Raw genomic sequence first — 24,384 nt, 5'->3', positions numbered from 1 at the left:
ATGAACAAAGATAAAACCATATTGGACATACTTAGTGAAACTCAGAGCATAAAAGTTAAGAGTAAATTTAAAACCTATTAAAGAGAATAGATGGAATAGTTTTTTAAAGGCATTTAGACTGTTAGTCGCTTTTTACTAGCAAACAATAGGAGCTAGAAGACAGTGAAATATTAATGGCATCTTCAAAATGCGAAGGGAAAAAAATGTCAATTTAGAATTTTATCCCAGTTAAGTCATCATTTCATAGGAAGGGCAAAATAAGAGAACTTTTAAACATGCAAAAGCTCAGTCTACCACCCAAAGAACCTCACTAAAATGATTTTTAAAGGATAGATTTCAACAAGAGTGAACCCGGAGGAAAGGTGTTAGAATACAAGAATGGTGAACTCAGAAATTCATAAAAATTATCAAAAAAATTAATTTACTATTAAAGAAAAAAATATGCTTCACATCTAAATTCATCTGTTGAGCATACAAGCCCTTTATGATCCTAGAACTGGGATTCTCGATCCTAGCTACACCTAGAGAGTAAAGGAAAAAAAGCAAGCCTGGGCCCCACTCCAGTCCAAGAAAAATGCACTTTCTCAGGGTGACGCCCAGCCACTGATATATTTTTAAAGTCATTCAGATGCACAATCACATCAGTCTTGATGTGAGACTTTCCCTGCCTCCCTTTCCAGTTTCATTTTTCTAACTCTTCTACTCTATCACATTTTTACATTCCGTCTGTCGTATGGAGTTAAGAACATAGGCTGTGGAGACAGACTATTTAAAGTTATCTGCTATCTATTACTGTGGTTGTCTGCTACCATTTTAGGACAAATCTGATAGACCTACCTATCTAAAGCCTCCAAGGACAGCAGTGAATGCAGGCCAGAGTGAGCACTAATTAATATTTCTAAATTATGGGTAATAATTTTATTAATTGAATTAATTGTAATTAAGTTTTCACGAAAAGGATTGTGTTCAGCCCACTCCAAGAATATGTTATACATCTCAGTAAGTGGCCCATTAAATAAGAAAGTTTGACCAGCAAATAGCAAGCTTCAGTAATTTAGGAAAACCTGAGCATGTGAAACACCTTATTTTCTAATAATACTGCTACTAGAAAATTTGGCAAACATGCATTTCAGAATGATTCTAGAATGAACAAACATACCCCTATAGTTAAGAAGTATCCTATAGTCATTAAAAATCCTCCCTAGGTATAACAAAGAAGACCATAATGAAGAAAATATAGCTCATATTTTTTAGATGACACTATTTCTAAAAATTATGTTCTTCATTTCCTTTGGGAAAGTGAGCATCATTTCCACCCATCAGACATAGGAAGATTCCAATCCTGTTACCCTGGATCCCTTACTGAAGCCAGGAGAGGAGTCAGAAAGAGCCAGTCTGTTCTCTTTCCAGTACCCTCTGGAGCTTTAGGACAAGTGATTTAGCTACATCTCTCTCTCTCCCTCTCCACCTGAAACTGCCCTACTGTTGGCCCTCATAATGTTGAGTTGGAACTAAAGCAATAGTCTTCAAAGTGGTCCTTTTTCTCCTCCCTCTGCAATCCAGCTTATATCCAGCTCACAGGACACATGTTCATTCCTGCTTGTATAGTCCGTTTTCACACTGCTATAAAGATCCTGAGACTGGATAATTTATACACAAACGAGGCTTAATTGACTCACAGTTCTCACAAGGTGGCAAGAAAGCAAAAGTGCACAGGGAAAACTGCCACCTTTAAAACCATCAGATCTCAAGAGAACTATCATGAGAACAGCATAGGGAAAACTGCCCCCATGATTCAGTCATCTCCCACCAGGTCCCTCCCTGGACACATGGGATGACAATTTGAGATGAGATTTGGGCTGGGACACACAGCCAAATCATATTACTGCTCAATTCAACCCTCATCTCAAGAAGAAAATAAAAATAGGCTCTATTTTGTTCCAGACCACCTTGTTAGCATTACTCCTCTATCAGCTACTGTCTCAGCAAACTGATATAGTCACGTCCTCTTATCATGAGTTGTACTTTTCCAAATTATTTCTCTGCTCAGACTTCACCATTCACCTTTACTGAGCATTTTCTACATATCAGTTGTGGGGGATATACAGGAACTTTAGACAAATGAAGCAATAATATAGTATGCTAATGCTATGACAGAGGCATGCACAAGGGGCATCATATAACTCAAACATGTGGTGGGAAGGTATCAGGAAAGGCTTCCTGAAGAAGGTGACAGCTGAATTGAATCTTGAAGAATAGCTATGATTTGGGTTGGCAGAAAAATGGAGAAGGTTTGATCAGAGGTGGTATTTTTCAAGACTAGTTCAACAGGGTAGAGGTGTGTGTGTGTACATGTGGGTATGTGGCAGTGGGGTGGAAAAATGTTGACCATATTTGCAAAAACTGAAATGTACCATGGGTCTGATGGGACAGGGAAGGAAAGAAACATTGAGAGGAAAAAAGGGATTAATGACTACAAGTCTTAATGTGACTGAGGAAGATAATAGAGGGACAGAGAGCTAGAAGAGGGATAAGTATGAGGAACATTGTTCCTGATGCTCTCTGCCCAGTGAAATGCTACTGGTTCTTTATGATCTAGTTCAAATTCCAGTCATTCCACTAATATCCCCACCAGGGCCTGAAAAGACAGATTTCTCCCTTCTCAGAACTGTTATCTCTGATTTGGCAATCATGCTGCCTCAAATGAATAGCAATCATTCTGTTGACACTCAACTCCTTTAGGGCAGGGACCCTCATAGAACCCAGAGCTAGGCTTTACACACTGTGAAAGCTAAAGATTGACTGATGTTTTCACAGAGGGGAGTGGAGTATCACTATGGTGCCAAGGTTGGTCTCAGACACCTGGACTCAAGCGGTCTTCCTGCCTCAGCCTCCTGAGTAGCTGAGATTTTCTAACTTCTTAACAGGAGCCACAAAGCCCTTATGCCCTGGCCCCTGACCACTTCTTCTTTAGGGTTCTGCCTCCACACTCTAGTCACACTAGTTTTCTCTCAATTCCTCAAACCCAGGAATTTCTTTTCCACTCCAGTTTTTGCACATGCTCTTTTGGTCTGGAATGCTTTCCTCTCTATTATCCACTTAGCTAATTTCTACACCACTTTTAAGATTCAGCTCCCATATTACTTCCTCAGAGAGGCCTTCCTTGACTACCCTCTCTCCCCATATACAATGTCACAATATATTTATTTGTGTATTTAGTACCTCTGTCACAAGACTGTCTCTGTGAAACCAAAGATCAGCTTTGTTTACTATTCCTGGTGCCTTGCATAGTGCCTAGCTCATAAAAAGTAAATATATATTTGCCAAATGATGGATGATTCTAAGGTCTCCAGGGTAGCCATATGATCTAAGTGTCAACACTAACCACAATCCTTTTGCTCTTGAGAGTCCTGAGAGTCACTTTTAAGCTGAGTCTCTACAAATTGAGGCTGGAGCTATGTTGCTTCTTTAGCCAGATTGAGAAGCACTGATGTCTCAGAAAGTACTTCCTGGCCGGGCACAGTGGTTCAGGCCTGTAATCTCAGCACTCTGGGAGGCCAAGGCAGGTGGATCATTTGAGATCAGGAGCTCGAACCTGACCAGTGTGGTAAAACCCCGTCTCTACTAAAAATACAAAAAAAAATTAGCAGGGCATGGTGGCATACGCCTATAGTCCCAGCTACTCGGGAGTCTGAGGCAGGAGAATTGCTTAAACTTGGGAGGTGGAGGTTGCAGCGAGCTGAGATTGTGCCACTGCACTCCAGCCTGGGGGACAGAGTGAGACTCTGTCTCAAAAATAAATAAATAAATAAATAAATAAAAATAAATAAATAAAAAAGGAAAAAGAAAGCATTTCCTGCACATGGGCCTGGGCTGAAATCTGAGGACAAGCAGGCTCATTTGGGCATCTGAAGGGGCTACAGTGCACATGATCCCCAGAGATCCCACAAAGGACCAGCTTGGACACCTTCTCGAGGCTGTTCTACCAAAGTGCATAGGACCCCTTCCTACCTGCTGGTGTGGTTCATCCAGCTCCACCTCCAGATCCTCCAGCAAAGCCACTGCCTCCTCTCCTTTCTTTGGATGATGTTCATCCATCCAGGCCTGGAGTTCCTCAGGAAGAATGGCCAGGCACTGCTCCAGCACGTCTAACATCTGCTTCTTGGTGTGCATCTCAGGCCTTAACTACTTACAGCAGAGCACCTAGAGCTGGCTCAAGGCCTCACAGGGCCCAGGAGTCTCCTTGTAGCAGGACTGTCAGAAGCGCTGGCAGAATAACTCCTGGTTGTTTGGGCTACTCCTTTTAGGACTGGATTCCTGCTTTATGGCAAGCCTTTGTGTGTTGTTTATTTCAAAGAGCTGCTTTGTCTCTTCAGGAGCCCGTGGAAGGGACACAGTGGGCATTGTAGCTCGAAGGGGCTGAGAGGATTGCTGCTGTGTTATGTTAAGGCACACTCCTAAGGTAACAAACTATAGCTCAAAAAATAAAAGTGTAAAGCAGTTTAAACCTTTTCTCAAATAGAAGGAATGTTTGTCAAGAAACAGCAGTTTTCACAATCCTGAGAAAATTGTTGGATGCTTGTTTCCCAAAATAACAATAAAACAATGTTGGTAAGGCAAAGTGAAGTTTATTCTTATGGGTATTAAAAAGAACTGCCTTGACAGAGTCCTAGTAGCGTTTCTGAGGGAGGAAAGCAAAGTTAGGATATTTACAAGATTTGAGAGGTTTAATGCTGATTTTTCAAAGCAGAATTAGTACTGAGCAAGGATGGTGACACAATTTAAGATTGATGGACACGTTCATTAAGATGAAGGTTTTGAGGTGAGGGTTTCAAAAACACTGCATGCTAATTATTGAAAGTTGAAGAGTTTGATATTCATTTAAATAGATTTTTTTGGGGGGAGAAGTTCTTGAAAAAAATAATTATTTGCAATTTTTATCTCCTATAGCAAGAATGTCCTGGAATTGTAAAGTCATGTTGATAAAGACAGTGGAATAGTAGTATTAGATTAATAAAGACAGTTGAGTAGTAGAACTATGCTAATGTAGGTAGTAGAAAAATGCATATGCGTATATGCATTTTCAACTTTCCAAGTAATAACTGATTTAGGCAGGGTCTATCTGTTACCCAGAATTAGCACGGTGGGCAGTGGTTAAGGGCATAGGGTGAGGATTCCAAAAGCCCTGGGCCCTAATCTTGTCACATTATCTTAAGTGTAGTGGCTTAATTTCTCTAAATTTCTATTCCCCTTCCTCTTAAACAAAAAACATTTAAATTTTGTTTGCAGCTTTTTATTTTGAAATAATTTTAAACTTACAGAAAATTTCCAAAACGGTGTAGAACAATCCCTATATCCTTCATCCAGCTTCCTATTATATTAACATCTTACGTAACCGTAGCACAATTGCAAGGCCAAAAAGTAATATTGGTACAATGTGATTAACTAAACCACAGACCTTATACTATGAGGTTGTTTTAGAAAAATTACAAAAAGTATTAGATCCAGTGCCTGAAAAGCATTAGACTCACCGCCTAGCACTTAGTAAGACGTCAGTAAAGTACTGCAGTTATCGAGACCAGGTATGACCTGGTCTTTGAGGGGCTGGCAGGGGAGACCACCCGTAGTGCTCAGGGACACTTCTCTGTTTTTTGGCACACAACTTAGGACCACACAATAAGACCCTCTAGTGATTTCTCTGGGCTTAGCTTCTGTTACCCAATCGGCATCTTTGAAAGACATCTTCACTAACTGGGCTCTTCAGGATTAATTTAGGGGCTTCTGGAGCAGGTTTGGAGAAAGTTGTTTCAGGAATCATTCAAGATAAAAGGCATGCAGTGGCTTTTACAGGTTGCCTTCCACTAGTTCAGATATTTTAAAGAACAGAGCAAAATACAGACTTAACCAACCAGACTACAAACACCTTTCCTGTTTACCCTGTAACATAAATGAGCTGGCAGTGCATCAGTGAACAACCATAACAAGCCTCGAACTCGGGAAGATCTGGCTATGTCCCTTAAACCATCAGGACCTGACAGATCACAAAAGACTTCCAATAGTCGGTGGTCACGTTGGAGAAAAGGTGTCCGCATAGACCCACCGGATCCGACTTCGCAACTTCTGGGAAAACTGTCTGCGTCGCGCGGGGAGCTGGGCTCGGGTTGCCTAGGGCAACGTCACGGGGCCGGGGCCGGACGCCCACCCGTCCGGTCCGTGCAGTGTCTCGGACGGCGCTTCCAGCGCGGGCACGACAAGGACGGGGCTCCTCCCGCCGCACCTGGCTGAGCTGTGGGACTCGGGCCGCGGCGTCCCGGCCCCTTCCCGCCGGTTCTACGAGCTGGACCGGGTAGAAAGGGCCGCGCGGCTCCGACCAGCTCCTTTGCGCCCCGCCGGACAGCCGGCGGAAGTGCGTCTGCGAACCTCCTCCGGTCCTGCGCCCCAGCTTCCAGCGGCTTCGGAGAGGGGCTCACGGTGTAGCGTGCCCGGTGCGCGCCGCGGAGTTTTCAAATGGGTTCTCTTAGGCGTGGGGTTTTGTTTCATAGCTTGTCTCGTCCTAAAGAAAGGGTTTCAGTGCCAGCTCCGCAGCGTTGAGTCCGTCCGTCTTCCCCGCTGCGGTCGGCAGGCGGTAACCTCCCCAGCCTTCATCCCTGTCCACTGGTGTGCAGTTTCAGTTTTCTTACAAAAGTACACTTTCCCCAATCACTGTAACCATTAAATGTCTCAAAATAAAAATGAAGTTTTTCTTGACTCTGGAAAACAAAATATAAAAAGTACCAGAATTGTTTCAAACAGAAAGTCATGAAAGACCTTTGCAGTCGTCTTAGCTCAGTCCCATGTAATTGATTCTTGTTCTGCTTGACGTTGGGTTAGTAATCTTCATGAATTCATCAGTTTTTTTTTTTTTTTTTAGAGTTCTGGAAGTTCTTTTTACCTAGTCCAATGGTGTGATTTCCAAAGTTACCAGAAACCTATATTCAAGAGTACTTGTCAGTGTCCTTTCCATGAATTTTCTTTAAGAAAAATAAAATGTTAGACTGTAGTGAATTATAAATCACTTTTTGAGAAGTAAAACAATAATTGTCTGTGGATGACTACTCAAGGACAAAACCTTGAGTAGTCATGGTTAAACACACAATTAAGAAAATTTGGTTATTTATGTGGTCTACAAAATTTACCAGAATCATAATTATGACCGGTAAGACACATCAGACTTTAGGAATATAAAATTTAGGAATGCATGTTAATAACTTATACAAATGTGACTCAATTTTTTTTTTTTGCCTTTTCTCACATGTTCTAATCAATGAAAGTTAAATGCTATTTCTTATCTGACAGTGCTTCCTGTGTGATTTTAACATGCCAAATAAACCTACTATGTCTCTCTTGGACTATCAGGCATTCCTTGTAGAAAATACCTAATTTTAGAATTTGAAATTTGATTTTGAGAAGTTTGTCAAATATCAAAGTCTTAAAACCTTTGATATCAAAAATAAGATCACAAGTCATAATAATCATTTATTTAGCCCAAGTGATAATTGAAATATTTCAAAAAGCATAATCCTTTACTCTTTGAAAGAGAGGAGATTCAGTTTTTCAAATAATCTATCTCTCTCCTTTTTACGTTTTTTATAGTTTATTCAAAGATAAACATCAGCCTTTTATCTCATTAATACTGTATTGTTCAAGCGAGAAAATGAAATTCTACGTTGCATAAACAGCTTCATCTAATCTCAGTCAGCCTTGACCATGCAAGATAAGATTTCGATAAACTTTTAATAATCTTTTACAGTTTTTCCCATTCTCTTTTCCCAAATTCCTGTATTCATTCAATTCTATTATTTTTTAAAATCCTTTCACCTTAGAGCACCTTTTTTTCATTGTTGTTTGTTTGTTTGAGACAGTCTCATTCTATTGCTCAGGAGGGAGTGCAGTGACACAATGTCTGCTCATTGCAACCTTTGCCTCCTGGGTTCAAGTGATTGTCTTGCTTCAGCCTCCTCAGTAGCTGGTACTACAGGCACCCGTCACTACGCTGGGGAATTTTTCTTTTGTGTTTTTAGTAGAAATGGGGTTTCACCATGTTAGTCAGGCTGGTCTTGAACTCCTGACCTCAGGTGATCTGCCTGCCTCAGCCTCCCAAAGTGCTAGGATTACAGGCGTGAGCCACTGCACCCAGCCACCCTTTTTTTTTTTTTTTTTTTACATTAAGTTCCAGGATACAAGTGCAGAACATGTAGGTTTGTTACATAGATACGTGTGTCATGGTGGTTTGTGGCACCTGTCAACCAATCATCTAGGTTTTAGGCCCTGCATGCATTAACTATTTGTCCTAATGTCCTCCCTCCCCTCACCCTCACTCCCTGGCAGGCCCCCGTGTGTAATGTCCTCCTCCCTATGTCCATGTGTTCTCATCATTCAACTCCCACTTATGAGAGAACATGTGGAGTTTGGCATTCTATTCCTGTGTGAGTTTGCTGAGGATGATGGCTTCCAGCTTCATCCATGTCCCTGAAAAGGACATGAACTCATTCTTTTTTATCACTGCATAGAATTTCATGGTGTATATGTGCCACATTTCTTTATCCAGTCTATCATTGATGGACATTTGGGTTGGTTCCAAGTCTTTGCTATTGCATATGCATGTGTCTTTATAATAGAATGATTTGTATTCCTGTGGGTATATACCCAGTAATGGGATTGCTGGGTCAAATGGTATTTCTGGTTCCAGATCCTTGAGGAATCATCACACTGTCTTCCAAGACCTTTGTCAGATGGATAAATTGCAAACATTTTCTCCCATTCTGTAGGTTGCCTGTTCACTTTGATGATAGTTTCTTTTGCTGTGCAGAAGCTCTTTAGTTTAATTATATCCCGTTTGTCAATTCTGGCTTTTGTTGCCGTTGCTTTTGGTGTTTTTGTCATGAATTCTTTGCCCATGCCTATGACCTGAATGGTATTGCCTAGGTTTTCTTCTAGGGTTTTTATGGTTTTGCATTTTACACTTAAGTCTTTAATCCATCTTGAGTTAATTTTTGTATAAGTTATAAGGAAGAGGTCCAGTTTTAGTCTTCTGCATATGGCTATCCAGTTTTCCAGCACCATTTATTGAATACGGAATCTTTTCCCCATTGTTTTTGTCAGGTTTCTCAAAAGATCAGATGGTTGTAGTGTGGTGTTGTTTCTGAGGTCTCTGTTCTGTTCCACTGGTCTATATGTCTGTTTTGGTACCAGTACCGTGCTGTTTTGGTTACTGTAGCATTGTAATATAGTTTTAAGTCAGGTAGGTGTGATACCCTCAGCTTTGTTCTTTTTGCTTAGGATTGTCTTGGCTATATAGGCTCTTTTTTGGTTCCATATGAAATATAAAGTAGTTTTTTCTAATTCTATGAAGAATGTCAGTGGTAGTTTGATGGGAATAGCATTGAATCTATAAATTACTTTGGGTAGTATGACCATTTTTACAATATTTATTCTTCCTATCTATGAGGATGGAATGTTTTTTCATTTGTTTGTGTCCTCTCTTATTTCCTTGAGCAGTGGTTTACAGTTCTCCTTGAAGAGATCCTTCACATCCCTTGTCAGCTGTATTCCTAGGTATTTTACTCTCTTTTTAGCCATTGTGAATGGAAGTTCATATTTGATTTGGCTCTCTGCTTGTCTATTGTTGGCATGTAGGAATGCTTGTGATTTTTGCACATTGATTTTGTATCCTGAGACTTTGCTGAAGTTGCTTATGACTCTGAACTCCTTAAGACTTTGCCTAAGGAGTTTTGGGTCTGAGATGATGGGTTTTCTTTTCTCTTTCTATTTTGAAATTGAATCTCACTCTGTTACCCAGCCTGGAATGCAGCGGCACAATCTTGGCTCACTGCAACCTCCACCTCCTGGGTTCAAGAGATTCTCCTGCCTCAGTCTGCTGAGTAGCTGGGATTACACGCCTGTGCCACCACACCTGGCTAATTTGCATATTTTCAATAGAGATGGGGTTTCACCATGTTGGTCAGCGGGACCTTGTGATCTGCTCGGCTCAGCCTCCCAAAGTGCTAGGATTACAGGCATGAGCCACCGCACCTAGCCTAGGGTTTTCTAAATATACAATCATGCTGTCTGCAAACAGAGACAATTAGACTTCCTCTCTTCCTATTTGAATACCCTTTGTTTCTTTCTCTTGCCTGACTGCCTTGGCCAGAACTTCCAATACTATGTTGAATAGGAGTGGTGAGAGAGGGCATCCTTGTCTTGTGCCGGGTTTTCAAGTGAATGCTTCCAGCTTTTGCCCATTCAGTATGATATTGGCTGTGGGTTTGTCATAAATAGCTCTTATTACATTGAGATATGTTCCATCAATGCCTAGTTTATTGAGAGTTTTTAACATGAAGAGATGTTGAATTTTATCAAAGACCTTTTCTGCATCTATTGAGATGATCATGTGGCTTTTATACATATCTACAGATAACACTTCTGATCATTAGAAAATGATCCACTTGTGTTCAGAGGTTCTAAGACAGCATAAACACCTCATTATGAGTTGATTGTGATTATACACCTCATTTCTCTCACAGTGCTCCTCTGCTAATGCTTCTGGGAGACGGCTTCATACTGCCAGCGCCAGGAGGGGAGAGAAGAGAAAAGGGAGTCTCTCCACACCTTCCGGGGGCGTCTTGGTGTTGTGTGTGGTTGGGAGGGACAAATTTGGTGGTCCTCAGTCACAGCCTCCTCTTACAGCTGCCGCCTTCATCCCTGGAATCCTGTTCAATAGGAACCCTGAGATAAGTTATGGGGGTGAAGTGCACACATAACCCTGCGCCACAAACTAGGCTCTGGATGCCACAGGACAATCGCTTACCCGGGCAACACCACCTGGCTGAAGATGGACAGGTACCGGGGCTCCAGCTGCTTCCAGCCCCTCTAGGAAGAGGCTCTCTCGGTGGTGGATTCGCTCGCCCCCTACCAGGAGGGAGCCGCCGCGGGGTTGAAGGCCATAGTGGATTGCTGGCCTAATAGGTCACAGCTCCCTCCATGATTTTGAAATGTTGGTCTGTTAACCTTCTAGAAGGGTGCTAGGTCTCCCCCTTTACCCTGACCCCAACTTTAGAGTTGTGGTGTACAAGCGCTGTATTTTCTGAAATTATATCCCAAAGGAATATTTTCAGTGACATAATCAAGTTTAAGTGTTAAGAACTAGGGCCCTGGAATAAAATGTGCATTAAAATCCTGGTTTGACCACTTACTATGTTACCTTCAGCAAGGTGGTTCACTACAGCTCAGTTTTCTCATCTATAAAATGTGAAAAATAATAGCCCTTACAGAATTATGAGATAGGACATACTAACACAGTTTCTGTACATTACCTTAAAAAACAAACCAAATATTGTGTTACTTAGATGCCGTCACAACATTTTAAAAGTCATTGAAAGTAAATGCTATTTCTTATAATGCCTCCTTAGTGGGAAATTTTGTGCATTTCACATTAGATTATCACACATCTAACGTCAAGGTCCTGTTTACATTTTATAATGTAAAAACCTTAGATACTGTGGAATATTTAAGACTTGAATCATCCCTTTCTACCCTCTTTCATATACTATGGCTCTCTATACTATAGTCTTTTCTGTAGAGAGCAGCCAGCAGCAATGAAATAACATTTCAGGACCACTATTTCCAGTACTAAATTCCTCAGTAATCTTTCACAATTGCCAGTGGCCAGAGAATCCTGTCCAGTTCTGTTAGGAGAGCTCCCTATAGTCCCTATCAACCTACCCCAGTAGGGTGCCAAAAACCAGTAAAAGCCTGGTTATATTAAGTCTCGCCTCCAACTTCTGAGGTTTAGTTCAAGTTGAACAACTTTTCTCAGTCTTAACCCAATTTTTGTTTAATTCTGTTTTCTTCCTGTCTTACTTCAGTCTCTGGATTCTGGCATGCTCTTCTGGTTTCTTACTTCCTGGTATGACCTCTGGACACAGATTTTGGCCTCATATAGGAATGCTACCATTACATATGCCCTCATTTGACATGATTAACTTAACATGACCATTTAATTTAGTTTTGTGGTCTTTAGTTTTTAAAGGGATGCTCTGAAAACACTGTTCTGCAGTGCACTGTGCAAGCTATTTCACTCCTGGCTTTAGCTGATCTCACCTTGTGCAAAACTAGGAAAATTAACTAGGGCTGATTATCAGTCTCTTTTCTTAAATCTTCCTTTTCTTCCCACACTGTAATCGTAGTTATTTCACCAATCTCTGTTTCTCTACATTGCACTAATAAATAGACTACCCTACTTATTAGCCCCCCTAAATGTAGCTCTTTTGGTTTGACTTTAGTAGTCAATGAAAGGGCACATCCCCAGTCTCACAGAAAGCACACACATACAGATGAAGACCAGACACTGATCTTTCAGTCTTCCATCTTGTCCAATATTTATTTTTTATTTAATGTTTTTCACATTGTTCTATTTCCTCAGCATTTACATACAAACTTAAATTCCTTACATTAATAGGTTTTCCCTCCTGTGAATTCTCTGGTGCTGACTAAGGTGTGAGCTCTGACTGAAGGCTCTCCCACACTCACTGCATTCATAGGGTTTTTCTCCAGTGTGGATTCTCAAATGTCGAATAAGATGTGAGCTCACTCGGAAAGTTTTCCCACATTCACTACACTCGTAGGGTTTCTCTCTGGTGTGAATTCTCTGATGCAGGATAAGATGTGAGTTCAGGCTGAATGCTCTCCCACATTCTTTGCATCCAAAGGGTCTTTCCCCAGTGTGAATTCGCTGATGTCTAATAAGATCTGAGCTCCCTGCAAAGCCTTTGCCACATTCATTACATTCATAGGGTCTCTCTCCGGTGTGGATTCTCTGATGCCTAACAAGTTTTGAGCTGTGCCTGAAAGCTTTCCCACATTCATTACACTTATGAGTTTTCTCTCCACTGAAAACTGCTGCATGTTTAGCAAGCTTTTGGCTCTTGAAAGATTTTCCACGTTGGTGAATTTTTTCTCCAGCATAAATTCTTTGATGGTTAATAAAATCTGAGTTCCATTTGAAGCTCTGGTCACAGGTACCATGTTTATAAGATTTCTGGTGTGTGAATTCATTTGAGTTCAGATTTAATCTCCTCTCACATCCATCATGGCTTTTTATTTCACCTCTGACTATATTTTTGTGGCTAAGGATTTTACCAAAATCTCCGTCCTGGGTAGATGATGGTTTCTGAGACTCCCCTGATTCTTTTTCCCATTGCCTCTTTACCTTGCCTGCAGACCTACAGATGTCTTGAGATTCACCAGATGCTTCTGATACGTATCCTGAGATTCTTCCAGATACAATTCTCTGTGATTCAATTTTTTCAAAAATTTCCAGCTTTGGCATGGATCTACTGTTTTCACTCTCAGTATCTAAAATAAAAAAGAAAGAGGTAAATATCACCTGTTTGCTGCACTAGAAGAAAAGAAAATTTTGCAGCATGCTCAGGATAGTTACATATTGATATGCTCACTTTAATATATTACCTTTCACATGAGAGGAATGAGAGAATGAAAGAGGATGATAGGAATGAAAGAAACATTGATAAGAGCAAGTAATGCCTGCAGTGATTGGCAGCGAGAGGAATCAGCCATGTGAAATACATATATTAGAAAAGATTGGGAGGAGGAGTGCCATCAGCAAGAACTGGGAAATAGGAGGAGACAGAGTAAGGAGAAAGAACTCTACAATGTTGACCGAAAGAGATCTTGGGAACCTTGGGTCTATGATACGTTTCTCATGTTAGACTTACAGGGAAAATGGAGGCACTACCTCAAAGAAAGCAGATGAGGACAGAAGAGAGAAAAGTAAAGCTGTAAAGACCCTGAAGTATCTGTAAGAAAACTTCCATCCACCCCGTCATCTATTTCTTCCTCCTATTCCATGTTTAATCAGTCTTCCAAATTCTGTCATCACTGTCCACTAAGTGTATCTTGTGTAAATCCCTTCCTTTACATTTCTGCTACCGTCACCATAGTCTAGAACCTCACCATTTCCTATCTAGAGACTTTAACTGCCTCTTTGCTGTTTTGACCCTGTACTTTTCTTCTTCCTAGTTATCCTAAAGATCCTTTTTAGACTAATAGACATTAAACACTGCCATCCTTTCATACCCTACTCAGAAACCTTGAATCTTTTTCTGTTACAAGTCTAAACTTCCAAGCCTGGTTTCCAAGGTCGATTTATGATCCTGTCTTCACAAATCTCACCTTGTAGCTCACAACTCTACACTGCGCTAGAGTTGAACAGCCCTTCTTTGTTACAAGGTTTCCTTTGTCTAAAAAACGCTAGGGTAGGAAAGAGGGTTAGGGAGTGCTGTTCGTGGTGTGAGGAAACTTTACAATTTTTTATTGAATAGATGGAGATGTTTCTAGAACATAACTGAAGGCAGAATACGTAGAAATGTATTAAAAATTAATCGTGGCTGGTCGTGGTGGCTCACTCTGCAATCCCAGAACTTTGGAAGGCCAAGGTGGGAGGATAATGAGGTCGGGAGTTTGAGACCAGCCTGGCCAACTTGGTGAAACTACATTTCTACTAAAACACAAAAATTAGCCAGGCATGGTGGCAGGCACCTGTAATCCCAGCTACTCAGGAGGCCGAGGTGGGAGAATCGCTTGAACCCGGGAGGTGGAGGTTGCAGTGAGCCGAGATCACACCACTGCACTCCAGCCTGGGTGACAGAGCAAGACTCTGTCTTGGGGGAAAAAAAATACAGATGATAGAACAGAGATGAGTATTCTATGGAAGTAGTCTCTAGAAGTATAGCTAACTTTCTATAAAAGTATAAAAGAGCATTATAAGACCAAGAGCATAAGAGGAAAACTATGAATCACAGTCTATGTAACCTGTGAATTATATACTATTTCTCAGTACATTATCACGTATCTGTTTCTCTTGATCATTTTATGTACTTCTCTATGAACATGTTTTGCTTCTGTCCATGTATTTCTTTTTCTTTTGCGTCTTTTCTCTTTTTATGATATTTTCTCAACTCATTTTTTATTTTCTTTAATTTGGTCATATCATAAAAATGTTCTATGTTTTGGAAATATTCTGGATAAGGAACAAAATTATCTTTTGCCCCACAATTGGCCAAAGACTCATAGAAAACAAGTTCTCTCTTTTCATTGGGTAATAATGGAAAGGATCACCTACAGTTACCAGGACTAGTCTGTGGAGGGAGATTCATTCTCCTGTTTCTTCAGTGATGTGCACTGGATGGCCTTCTGCCCCTTACCACAGTCCTGTAACAGCTGGGGTTCTGATGAAGTAAAATGGGCTTTGGTTTCCACTGGCTGTAACTGGATACTAAGTGCTGGTCCAGGAGGTGACACCTTTTTCCTGAATATTTCTTGTCCATGTTCATGGGCTTGAACCTGAGAAAAATAAAGTACATTTGGGCTTGTAAAAGAATCCTAGTGTTAAACATCTTCTAATAACAAAGAGAAACTTCCATAGGAAAACAAAGCTGGGGAAGGAAGAATTGAGTCTGAGTCAATTGTAAAATGTAGTGTGGAATCAGACAGGAAAGGAGACATAAATGCACAATGAACCAAGAGCTCCTGAAAGCCAGATACTCAATCTCAGGCCATCTCCTCCCACTGTGGGACTTTATCCACTATGGAGGTCTTAGATCTCCCTTCCCCTATGCACCTGGAGTACTGCTTCATCACTGCTTCTCTCCAAATCTTCCAGTATGGTCACTGCCTCCTCTCCACTCTCTGGGTAATGTTCCTGAACCCAGGCCTGCAAATCCCCTGGCAGGATGGTCAGGAACTGCTCCAGTACCAGCAGTTCCAGAATCTGCTCCTTGGTATGGATCTCTGGCTTCAACCACTGACAGCAGAGCTCCCGGAGTCGGCTCAGTGCCTCGCGAGGTCCAGGGGACTCCTGGTAGCAGAACTGCCTAAAAAGCTGCCTGCAGAGCTCCTGCCTGAGGAGTTCACTTCTCTGTAAGCAAGTGTCCTGCCTGTGGATAAATTCTTCCTCTTCTATCTTCAGTATCAGAAGTCCTTCATCCTCTGGAGAGTTCTGGGCTGCAGCTTTCTTTGACTTGGTAGCCATCTCTGGATAGAATATTTTATCAGAAACCCACTTCTGCTTTGGGAAGGGTCTTCTTTAGTTTCAAGAGTTCTCCTGAGGGATCAAAAATTACTATTACTGTCTAAGAAGATGAAAGACCACATCATAAAAATCATCATTCTCCATTACACAAAAGTTTACTGGGCATTTATTGTATCCAAAAAGCACTGGCATACTTGCTCTGTAGAATACAACTGTTAGGATTTCTACTTCAAGACAGGTTAAGATTTAAATTTAAAAATATGGTAATTTAAATTAGAAACAAGAAACTTAAATGTAATACTAAATATTATCAAGGTACATGTTATTAAATTTTAAAAGTCCCAGAGAAAATAAGGCTGTAAAATGAAAAATTATAGAAGTGCTTCATAAAATAGGATGTGGGAAAAATACAGTTGGTTGCAATGGTCAAGGGAAACCTAATGAAAAAATGAAATTCCGAAGAACAGAAGATTTGACTAGGATGTGAGAGAGAAAGAAATGGGAAATTAGAAACAGTCTGAACAACTGAATAAGGGTAGGTCTACAGAAGTGGAAAAGCAAAACGGTTAGTAGGTTTGTAAAAAAAAATCATAGAGGCAACGCTTGGAGCCATACTGTAGAAAACATCAAATGTCAAGTTCATGAATTTGGAGTTTATCTTTTAGGCACTGAGGAGTCATTGAAGAGGAGTCAATTTTTCTGAGCAGAATGACCTGCTGAACACTGTGGAGATAAATGTTCTTCATTTCTAGGGTGGGTTGTAATATGAAAAATATGAAAAGCTAGAGGTCACTGTAAGTATGAGGTTCATGCAAGTATGAGGTTCTTTTATTTTGTTTTGTTTTAGAGATGAGGTCTTGCTCTGTCACCCAGGCTGGAGTGTAGTGGAGTAATCTTGGCTCAATGCAACCTCCACCTCCCAGGTTCAAGTGATTATCCTGCTCAGCCTCCTGAATAGCTGGGATTTTTGATGCACACTACCATGCCTGGCTAATTTTTTGTATTTTTAGTAGAGATGGGATTTCACCATGTTGGCGAAGCTGGTGTCTAACTTCTGACCTTGTGATCCTCTCACCTCGGCCTCCCAAAGTGCTGGGATTACAAGTGTGAGCCACTGTGCCTGGCCTGAGTTTCTTTTACTAAACATTTCACTAAGTTGACTATTGACTGATGCAATAACATACATTTTATTAAGAACCTTATTATAAGCAAAGCATTGGGCTAGAAGTTGTACAGCATTGGCTTACAAGAAAGTCTGAATACAACACTGAGCTTGCTGCCTAATCAAGATATGGGATCTTTGTTAGAAACAGGTTCTTGGGCCCTGCTCCTAGAGATGGTAACTTGGTCAGTATGGCATATGCCTGGAAAATCTGTATTCTAAAATACAGCTTAATAGATTAAACAAAAAGTGTTTGAGTTTGTGAACTAGTTGGGAAGAAATCACAAAACAACACAAGGATATAAAACATTTAAATGAGAAAATGTTTCATGACACATGCATTGTATGTTTCATATGACACATACATTGTATATGTTTGTTACATGTTGAATGTTGAAGTATGAAATGAGTTTATGGTGGAGATACTAAATGTTCTAACTGTCCTGAGGTGGGAAGAGACTGTGAATGGTAGAAGGTATGTTCTAGAGGTTGTGGGGCTTAAATTGGACAAAGAAGGATGAGAGAGATTCAGGAAAGAGAGGACAGGAAGAGTTGAGGAAGTGGGAATGAGCAGCAGGTTAATGGTGAGATCAGCTTGCAGGGTGTGATGACTGGAGTGACTAAGAATTCTACTGGCACTGTTAAGAAAGTCCTCAACTCTAGACTGAGTTCTTAAAATTACTAACACATACATATATAAATATATAAGTCCTTGTATTATTTTTAGTTGTTTGGCTGTTTGTGTGTGTGTGTGTGTTTTTTTTTTTCCTATCAACTGACTGCTGTTCCATGAAGTTAAGGACTAGGCATTATTAATTGTTTTTAAGGCTTCATATTTGTTGACTGAATGAAAGGAAAAATTAGGAAAGTTTCAGATGACTTTGGTTTTGGATAATCTGTACTTAAGATGATAATAAGACATCTATTTGGAAAAATATTTCCAGTAGAAAAAATGATATTTCAGTAATGGAAAAGAACTTGGAATGGGAAGACAGATTTAGACAAGATTCATGAAAGGGGTAGCTGGAAGATATAATCAGTATTAATTCTCCAAGAGTATAAAATAAATATCATAGGTTCAGGCTGAACCTTGGAAAACAAACAGTTCAAGTAGGAACAAAGTTTAGCAATGATAAAGAAAAAAAGGCTATATTAACCAGAGAGTCTCAATCCCTCATATTTTATTTGTCCATTCCTTTGCTATGTCTTGTTGTTTCCTACATGTGCTAACCAAATAGTGTCCTAATGCTTAATAAGCATTATCTCATTTAGCATAGGAAGATGGGAGTAAAGGTGGCCCATATAATCCAAATGAAACTTCAATTATGCTGAGCAGCTGTTTCTACAATATGTTACCTAAGAGAGCTGACAGTCCTATCTCCAGGTGTTTCATCACTTCTCATCCATTTAAAACTGAGTACCCCTAAAGTTAGTAGCTTTAAACTAATAAATATTTATTGAGCATCTTGTGCCTTATATATTGTGTTAGGGGGACTTACAAAAAACAGATGTGTAAACAAACGCTAGGAGAACAGGGAAGAACGAGTAATTAATTATGAGAAAGGCAGAGGTTAAGAGCAGGGTTCCTGTTGGATAAACTGCCTTGGTGGGCATGTTGGAGGAGGGAAAAACGGGACAGAGTTTAGTTGGTGGAGGGAGGGGAGTCAGGGGAAATCCGGTAGAGACCACAAAGCCGAGCAGAGACTTCGAAGTGCCTGCTGGTACAGGCTCCCATAGTACCGGTGTTTCTCAAGGACAAGAGGTTTCACTTCATCCTCAGCACACAGGAAATACTATTTACCGTGTCAACAAAGTTCAGGATAGGCCAGGGTTGTCCCCATATGTCCTACGAAAGGGCGGTTATGCTTCCCAAGGGAAGCAGGAGACGGGGGATGGCCCTCGCAGCAGTTTCTTTTCGCAGACAACTGCAGATCCGAGACACGTGGCGCCCCTTCCCGTTCCATCTGGCTGGACTGGGCCACTCCACTAATCAGTGACCCCAGATTCAGGATCAGCAGGACGCCCCCCTACCCTCCACGCCACCCACGCCCTCTCAGCGCTCCACTATGACGTCACGCGCGGCGGAGGTAACTATGGAGACCGCCAAAAAACGGGAGCGCTCCTGCCCTCCCAACGCCGAAGCTGGTTCCACATTCCTCTGAGGTCCAAGGTCTGGTCACTCATAGGCTGCTAATTTCAAAGGCAATATGAGAGGGACTGGATGTTTGGAGGAGGACACTGGGCCGGACATCTGGGTCCCCAAACCCGGACTCACCTCTCGGACAAGGCTGATTCCGATCGGACACTTCCGGTGGAAGGACGGAGTGGCACTACCCTTCAAGGTTTCCGTCCACAGGGACTTGTGAGTCTGCGCAGAAGACGGGATGCCTTTGAACTACGATTCCCAGAAGCCTTCCTGGGTCTCTTCAGGAGCAGACTTTTCGCCAAAGTTTTCAGGTTCTCAGGGCTTGAAGGAGGGGTCTTTTTTCTCCATTGTAGTAGTGTCTCGCTAGATAACAGAGAGGACTCTTTAAAGGACAATGATGTCTATCCGGCGCGGTGGCTCACGCCTGTAATCCCAGCACTTTGGGAAGCCGAGGCGGGCGGATCACCTGAGGTCAGGCGTTCGAGGCCAGCTTGGCCAACATGGTGAAACCCCATCTTTACTAAAAGTATAAAACTTAGTCGGGCGTGGTGGCGGGCGCCTATAGTCCCAGCTACTTGGGAGGCTGAGACAGGAGAATCGCTTGAACCTAGGAGGTTAAGGTTGCAGTGAGCCGAGATCGCGCCACTGCACTCCAGCCTGTGCGACACAGCAAGACTCGGTCTCAAGAAAGAAAGAAAATGATGTATATTTGGGAATAGGACATTGCAATAGGAATAGACGTGCCAGAGTGAACTGTGTTTCTATTCAGGGATGTTAAAGAAGACAAAGGTTTTTAAAGGAAGAATGAGGAGGATTACATAATTGTTTTGAAATGATTATTCTTGACTACAAAGATCAATAACAAGGGTGACGCCAGTCTGAGGTTAGATAAGCAGTTGCTGGGCGGATGTCCTTGCAGAAATATTTTTGGTGTAAGTTTGTGCTGGCCTTTGTGCAAGGTTGTGGGTTTTGCAGTCATATGTGATAGTTTTCTTAAGAGGCATACAAGCCTGAGAAGTGTCTCTTCATAGGCCTTCCTGGCTCTCTCAGTTTATTGCTTTCGTTTTTTAACACTAGTGGGCTGGGCGTGATGGCTCACCTCTCTAATTCCCCGCTTTTCCAGGCAAAAGTGGGAGGATCAATTGAGCTCAAGAGTTTGAGACCAGTCTGGGCAACAGAGTTGGGACCTCGTCTCTACAAAAATAAAAAAATAAAAAAATAAAAAAAAAATTAGCTGGGGGTTGTGGAGCGAACCTGTACTCCCAGCTGCTCGGGAGGCTGAGGAGGATCCCCTGAGTCCAGGAGGTGGTGGTGGCAGTTGTGAGCTGTGATTGCACCACTGCACTCTAGCCTGGGTGACTCCTGCCTCTGTTTAAATCTCAGGCAGTGAAATTGAAGCCCACACAGCAGGGATGCAGCTGAAACTTCTCCTCCTTTGCAAAACCTTCCTGCATTCCCAGGCAACTTTTCTTTTGAGCCCTTGTTTGATTCATCCTCTTACCCCAGTGGAACTCAGATATTCAAAATGGTATTTGTTATAACCGCTGGCTGTCATTGGTCCATGCATGGCTTTTAAGTGTGAACATTGTTTAATCCATTACCTAGTCTGTAAGAATTATAGATTGACGACTTACATTTAATACTACTCTTTTTCTAGTCTTCTCTGTACTTCCTCTCATCTGAGGACCCACTATCAAAAGTTTTGTGTTTCTTAATCCCTTGCTTTTTAACAAGATAGTTATATTAGGTACATAGTGTTTTGTCCCCTGAAAGTTGTGGCAGGGGAATTCACACAAAGGAGTGCCCCAAACCATCCTAGATGGGCTGGTTGGGATTCCAAAGAAAGAAGCACTATGTGTCAAGAGGATCAGTCCAAAGAATTTATTAAGGGAACTTACATGGTGTTGCAGAAATCCTCCCCACGGATACTGGGAGAAAAGGGGTGTTCTACCTAGATATGTCTGCAGTGAGGGGGTCAGGTTATGGAGTTTATATGAGGGTTTGAAGAATTTGGCTCAGGGCTAGAGCTCGTTTCTTCCAATGTTTTCAGCAACAATTCAGATACCTTTATCAGTGCCTGGAAATATTCAAGGCCCAACCTTGGGTTCAAGCATGCTGGAAAAAATCTGCAGCTGGCTAGGTCCCAGAGAGGTCAAGGCACTCTGATTTTCAGTTACAGAATAGTCAAGGCTTTATAATTTCCAGTCAGGATCTGCAATCCATCTTCTTGACTGGCTCTTACAATCTCACATGCCCATCTCTTCCTGTATGTTCCCTGAGCTGGTTGGAAAGCGTGGGATCATCTGCAATTCCTTTCACCTGACTTTATGAAACTCTGCAAACAAAACCCACACTAACAGTAAATGCAGGTGTACATGACAAGATCCAAAATCATATTTCCTAAAAGGCTTGCTAGCAGAGCTTTCCACTAAGGATCTCATCCGGGAAAACTTGATTGTGTGTAGACCACCAGGCATACCTTATGTGGTCAACAAACTGTAATTGCTTTTGTGAATGAAGGACAGATTGATTAACTTCAGCTTCTTTGCTTTGTCTGGAATATACACACAGTGTTCACTTTTGAAAAAGGCACAGGTTCCTCGTTGCACAGATGTCAGCATCTCTAGGGCCATTTGGTTTTGTAGACCACTTTTTTCATTGCAGCTGTTTCAATGTTCAAGACCTCCATACCATGCTTGATGTCATTCAAAGCTGTGGAGACAAATATTTGAAGGGCTTCCAGCTGCTACACGATATCAGAAGAACCTCCTGGAGGCACAAATATAGTCAATAAATAATCTCACCAAGAAAAAACAGGCCTCCACTGACCCCTCCAGATGGACTCATTGAGGGATATGGGAATGGTGTCAGAGATTCTGCAGTCATCCAAGCCACCCCAGGGGAAGCCAGGGCTGGAGGTTAGTAGCACAGAGCCACTGGTTGCTATTTGGGGCAATATAGATAATTCCTGGCCCACAAGACACATTTGTGACAAATCAATCTGTGTCCTTAAGTACAATGATGTGTTTGCATTGGGCAGTTGGGTGGAAACCTAGGTACCCTAGGAGAATACTTTAGGTATCGTTTACCTGAGTGTCTTTAGAGTGATGATGTTGTTCCCAACAGATTTCTGTAACTCAAGAGAGGATCCTTGCTGTGGGGATGAGCTACAGAAAGCCATCCCACATTTGCCAGTATGATCTCCATTGCCAGAACGTGGTGCTCTTCAGGCAGTTTTCACTTTGATAGTTGCCATCTGTGGGACAGGTTTAGGAAAATAACCCCTAAATTTTGTGTGTAGTTGTTCAGTGTCATATCTCAGTCACTCACATTTGTATGTGTGGTGTTAGAGGAATCTAGGGTATCTATTTCTATATATTGTCCAGTTATCCAGGTTTGTACAGAGATCCAGTCTTCACCCAGCAGTGGCTCAGTCTACCATGGAGTTCCTACATGGCTATTCAAGGGCATAAGACCAAACACTCAGCAGTTAGATTGGCCATACGTATGGCTGTGTGGTGGCCCCAGGCCAGGAAAACGTTTTGGAAGGATATCCAGGTGCCAGTGGGAATGACATAACAGCAAAGGAGAAGGCAACTTAAGCTAACAGTGAAAAGACAAAAAATGTATTAGAAACACATAGGGCGTCTCCCACCTTCTGGCATAATAAAACTGGTATTAACTCTGCCCTGCTACAATAATTTTGGTTTCCTTGGGAATCTTCCAGGAGGGCTGTACCAGGACCTCTGCCCAGTGTGGAAGGAGTTATAGACACTACAGTGATAGGGCTGGATGACACCATTCTGGTGTCACTTCGGTTCCCATTGGAATGGGGGTACTGCCTGCCTACTGCCATTGTGCCCCACACCCTTCATTGAAAGGGAAAATGGGGGTCACATCCAGGGAGATGGTGCCCTCCTGCCTCAGGTGAAGAAGGATACCAGTTCAACTTGGTGGCACTGTCCACCCCAGGTCCCATCTCAATGTTCCCTGCCCAGGCATTATGGGACCAGGGGACTGCAAAATCAGGGCATTCATGTGGAACTGAGTTAGGGCTTAATAGAGTGTCTAGTTTTTTCCATACCTGCATGCTTTGCACTGGACTATGTCTACCAGACTTTCATAAACTCTCTGCTCCCATAATAGGGGGCTCGTGCAAGAACATACAGCTTCCATTAAAGCCACAGCCAAATTTGTCAATAAGGGGAATCCAGTCAAGAGCTCAATTTGTTCCTTTAAGATGCCATTTTTTCTCTCTATAAGTCCTGGATTCTAGGGCAGATGAAATAGCCATGTAATGCCCTCCTTTTATGATTAGTTTAAAATCAGGGAGCCTGTGAAATGTGTTCCTTAATCATTGATAATTATTCTGAATTACGATACATTAATTGCAAGTGTTGCAGTCCCTGTATAGTCAAGGTCTGGTTTGCTTTTTTCACAGGGAAAAGCTTGCAAAACGTCACTCACATTGTCTATGCGTGTGAGTGCATATCAGTATCCCTTCTGTGAGGGAGTGGGCCAATATAATCTATTTGCCATGTGTCAATGGCTCTCTCCTCTTTTTATATTTTTAGTGGTCATTGGCACTTGCTGACGATGGACCTGGCAACAAATAGGACAGTTTTGTACTGTCTTTTCTACTTTTGTCTAGACACCGGTAAGCCAGCTTGTTGAGCTCGTCTCCACATAGTATGCAGCCCCCTATGACCTCTCTTCTGATATATGCAGTGTGCTGTGTCTGCTTCTTCAGAGGTGATCACTGACTAGGCCCAGGCCAGAATATTGTCTTATATATTTCCATTATGAGATGATGGTTCGAGCTGCTATATGGAACACTGACTTCAGCCCTTGCTTGTGGCAGTTGGTTCCAAATGTCTGCCCATATTTGTGCTCCCCCAAATGCCTTTCATTTATGGACCATTGATCTTTTTTTCACTGCTGGATTCCTTTTGCTAATATTTATATTTTTTCCCCTCATAATTATGAATG

At 41.8% G+C, this 24,384-nt stretch overlaps 2 protein-coding genes across 5 annotated transcripts in view; one reads left to right on the top strand and one right to left on the bottom strand.

Moving 5' to 3' along the window:
• LOC101038647 (olfactory receptor 2B2) overlaps window positions 1-24,384 on the top strand; it is a 147,495-nt gene that overhangs the window by 24,581 nt on the left and 98,530 nt on the right. The window lies entirely within an intron of this gene.
• On the bottom strand, window positions 12,392-19,614 carry ZNF165 (zinc finger protein 165). Of its 4 annotated transcripts, none has more exons than XM_010332707.3 (4): window positions 19,525-19,614; window positions 15,677-16,159; window positions 15,261-15,399; window positions 12,392-13,392 (listed from the first exon to the last, which is right to left on the bottom strand). In XM_010332707.3, exons 2-4 carry the CDS (start codon window positions 16,085-16,087, stop codon window positions 12,485-12,487), a joined length of 1,458 nt encoding a protein of 485 aa, XP_010331009.2. In that variant the 5' UTR covers window positions 16,088-16,159; window positions 19,525-19,614; the 3' UTR covers window positions 12,392-12,484. The 4 variants fall into 4 exon arrangements, with proteins under 4 accessions (XP_010331009.2, XP_074254674.1, XP_039318618.1 ...); XM_074398573.1 differs by lacking the exon at window positions 19,525-19,614 and adding an exon at window positions 19,051-19,511; XM_039462684.2 differs by lacking the exon at window positions 19,525-19,614 and having other exon boundaries at window positions 15,179-15,760.

The sequence above is a fragment of the Saimiri boliviensis genome, chromosome 4 (genome assembly GCF_048565385.1).
Source record: "Saimiri boliviensis isolate mSaiBol1 chromosome 4, mSaiBol1.pri, whole genome shotgun sequence".
In the NCBI taxonomy this organism is placed as follows: domain Eukaryota; kingdom Metazoa; phylum Chordata; class Mammalia; order Primates; family Cebidae; genus Saimiri; species Saimiri boliviensis.
This window is presented reverse-complemented; position numbering and strand designations above follow the sequence as displayed.

Coding starts and splice junctions, on each gene's coding strand:
- ZNF165 (XM_010332707.3), bottom strand. CDS start 16,087: ATGGCTACCAAGTCAAAGAAAGCTGCAGCCCAGAACTCTCCAGAGGAT. Junction 15,400..15,676: donor GTGATGAAGCAGTACTCCAG/GTGCATAGGGGA, acceptor TATTTTTCTCAG/GTTCAAGCCCATGAACATGG. Junction 13,393..15,260: donor CCAGCTGTTACAGGACTGTG/GTAAGGGGCAGA, acceptor TTTTTATTTTAG/ATACTGAGAGTGAAAACAGT.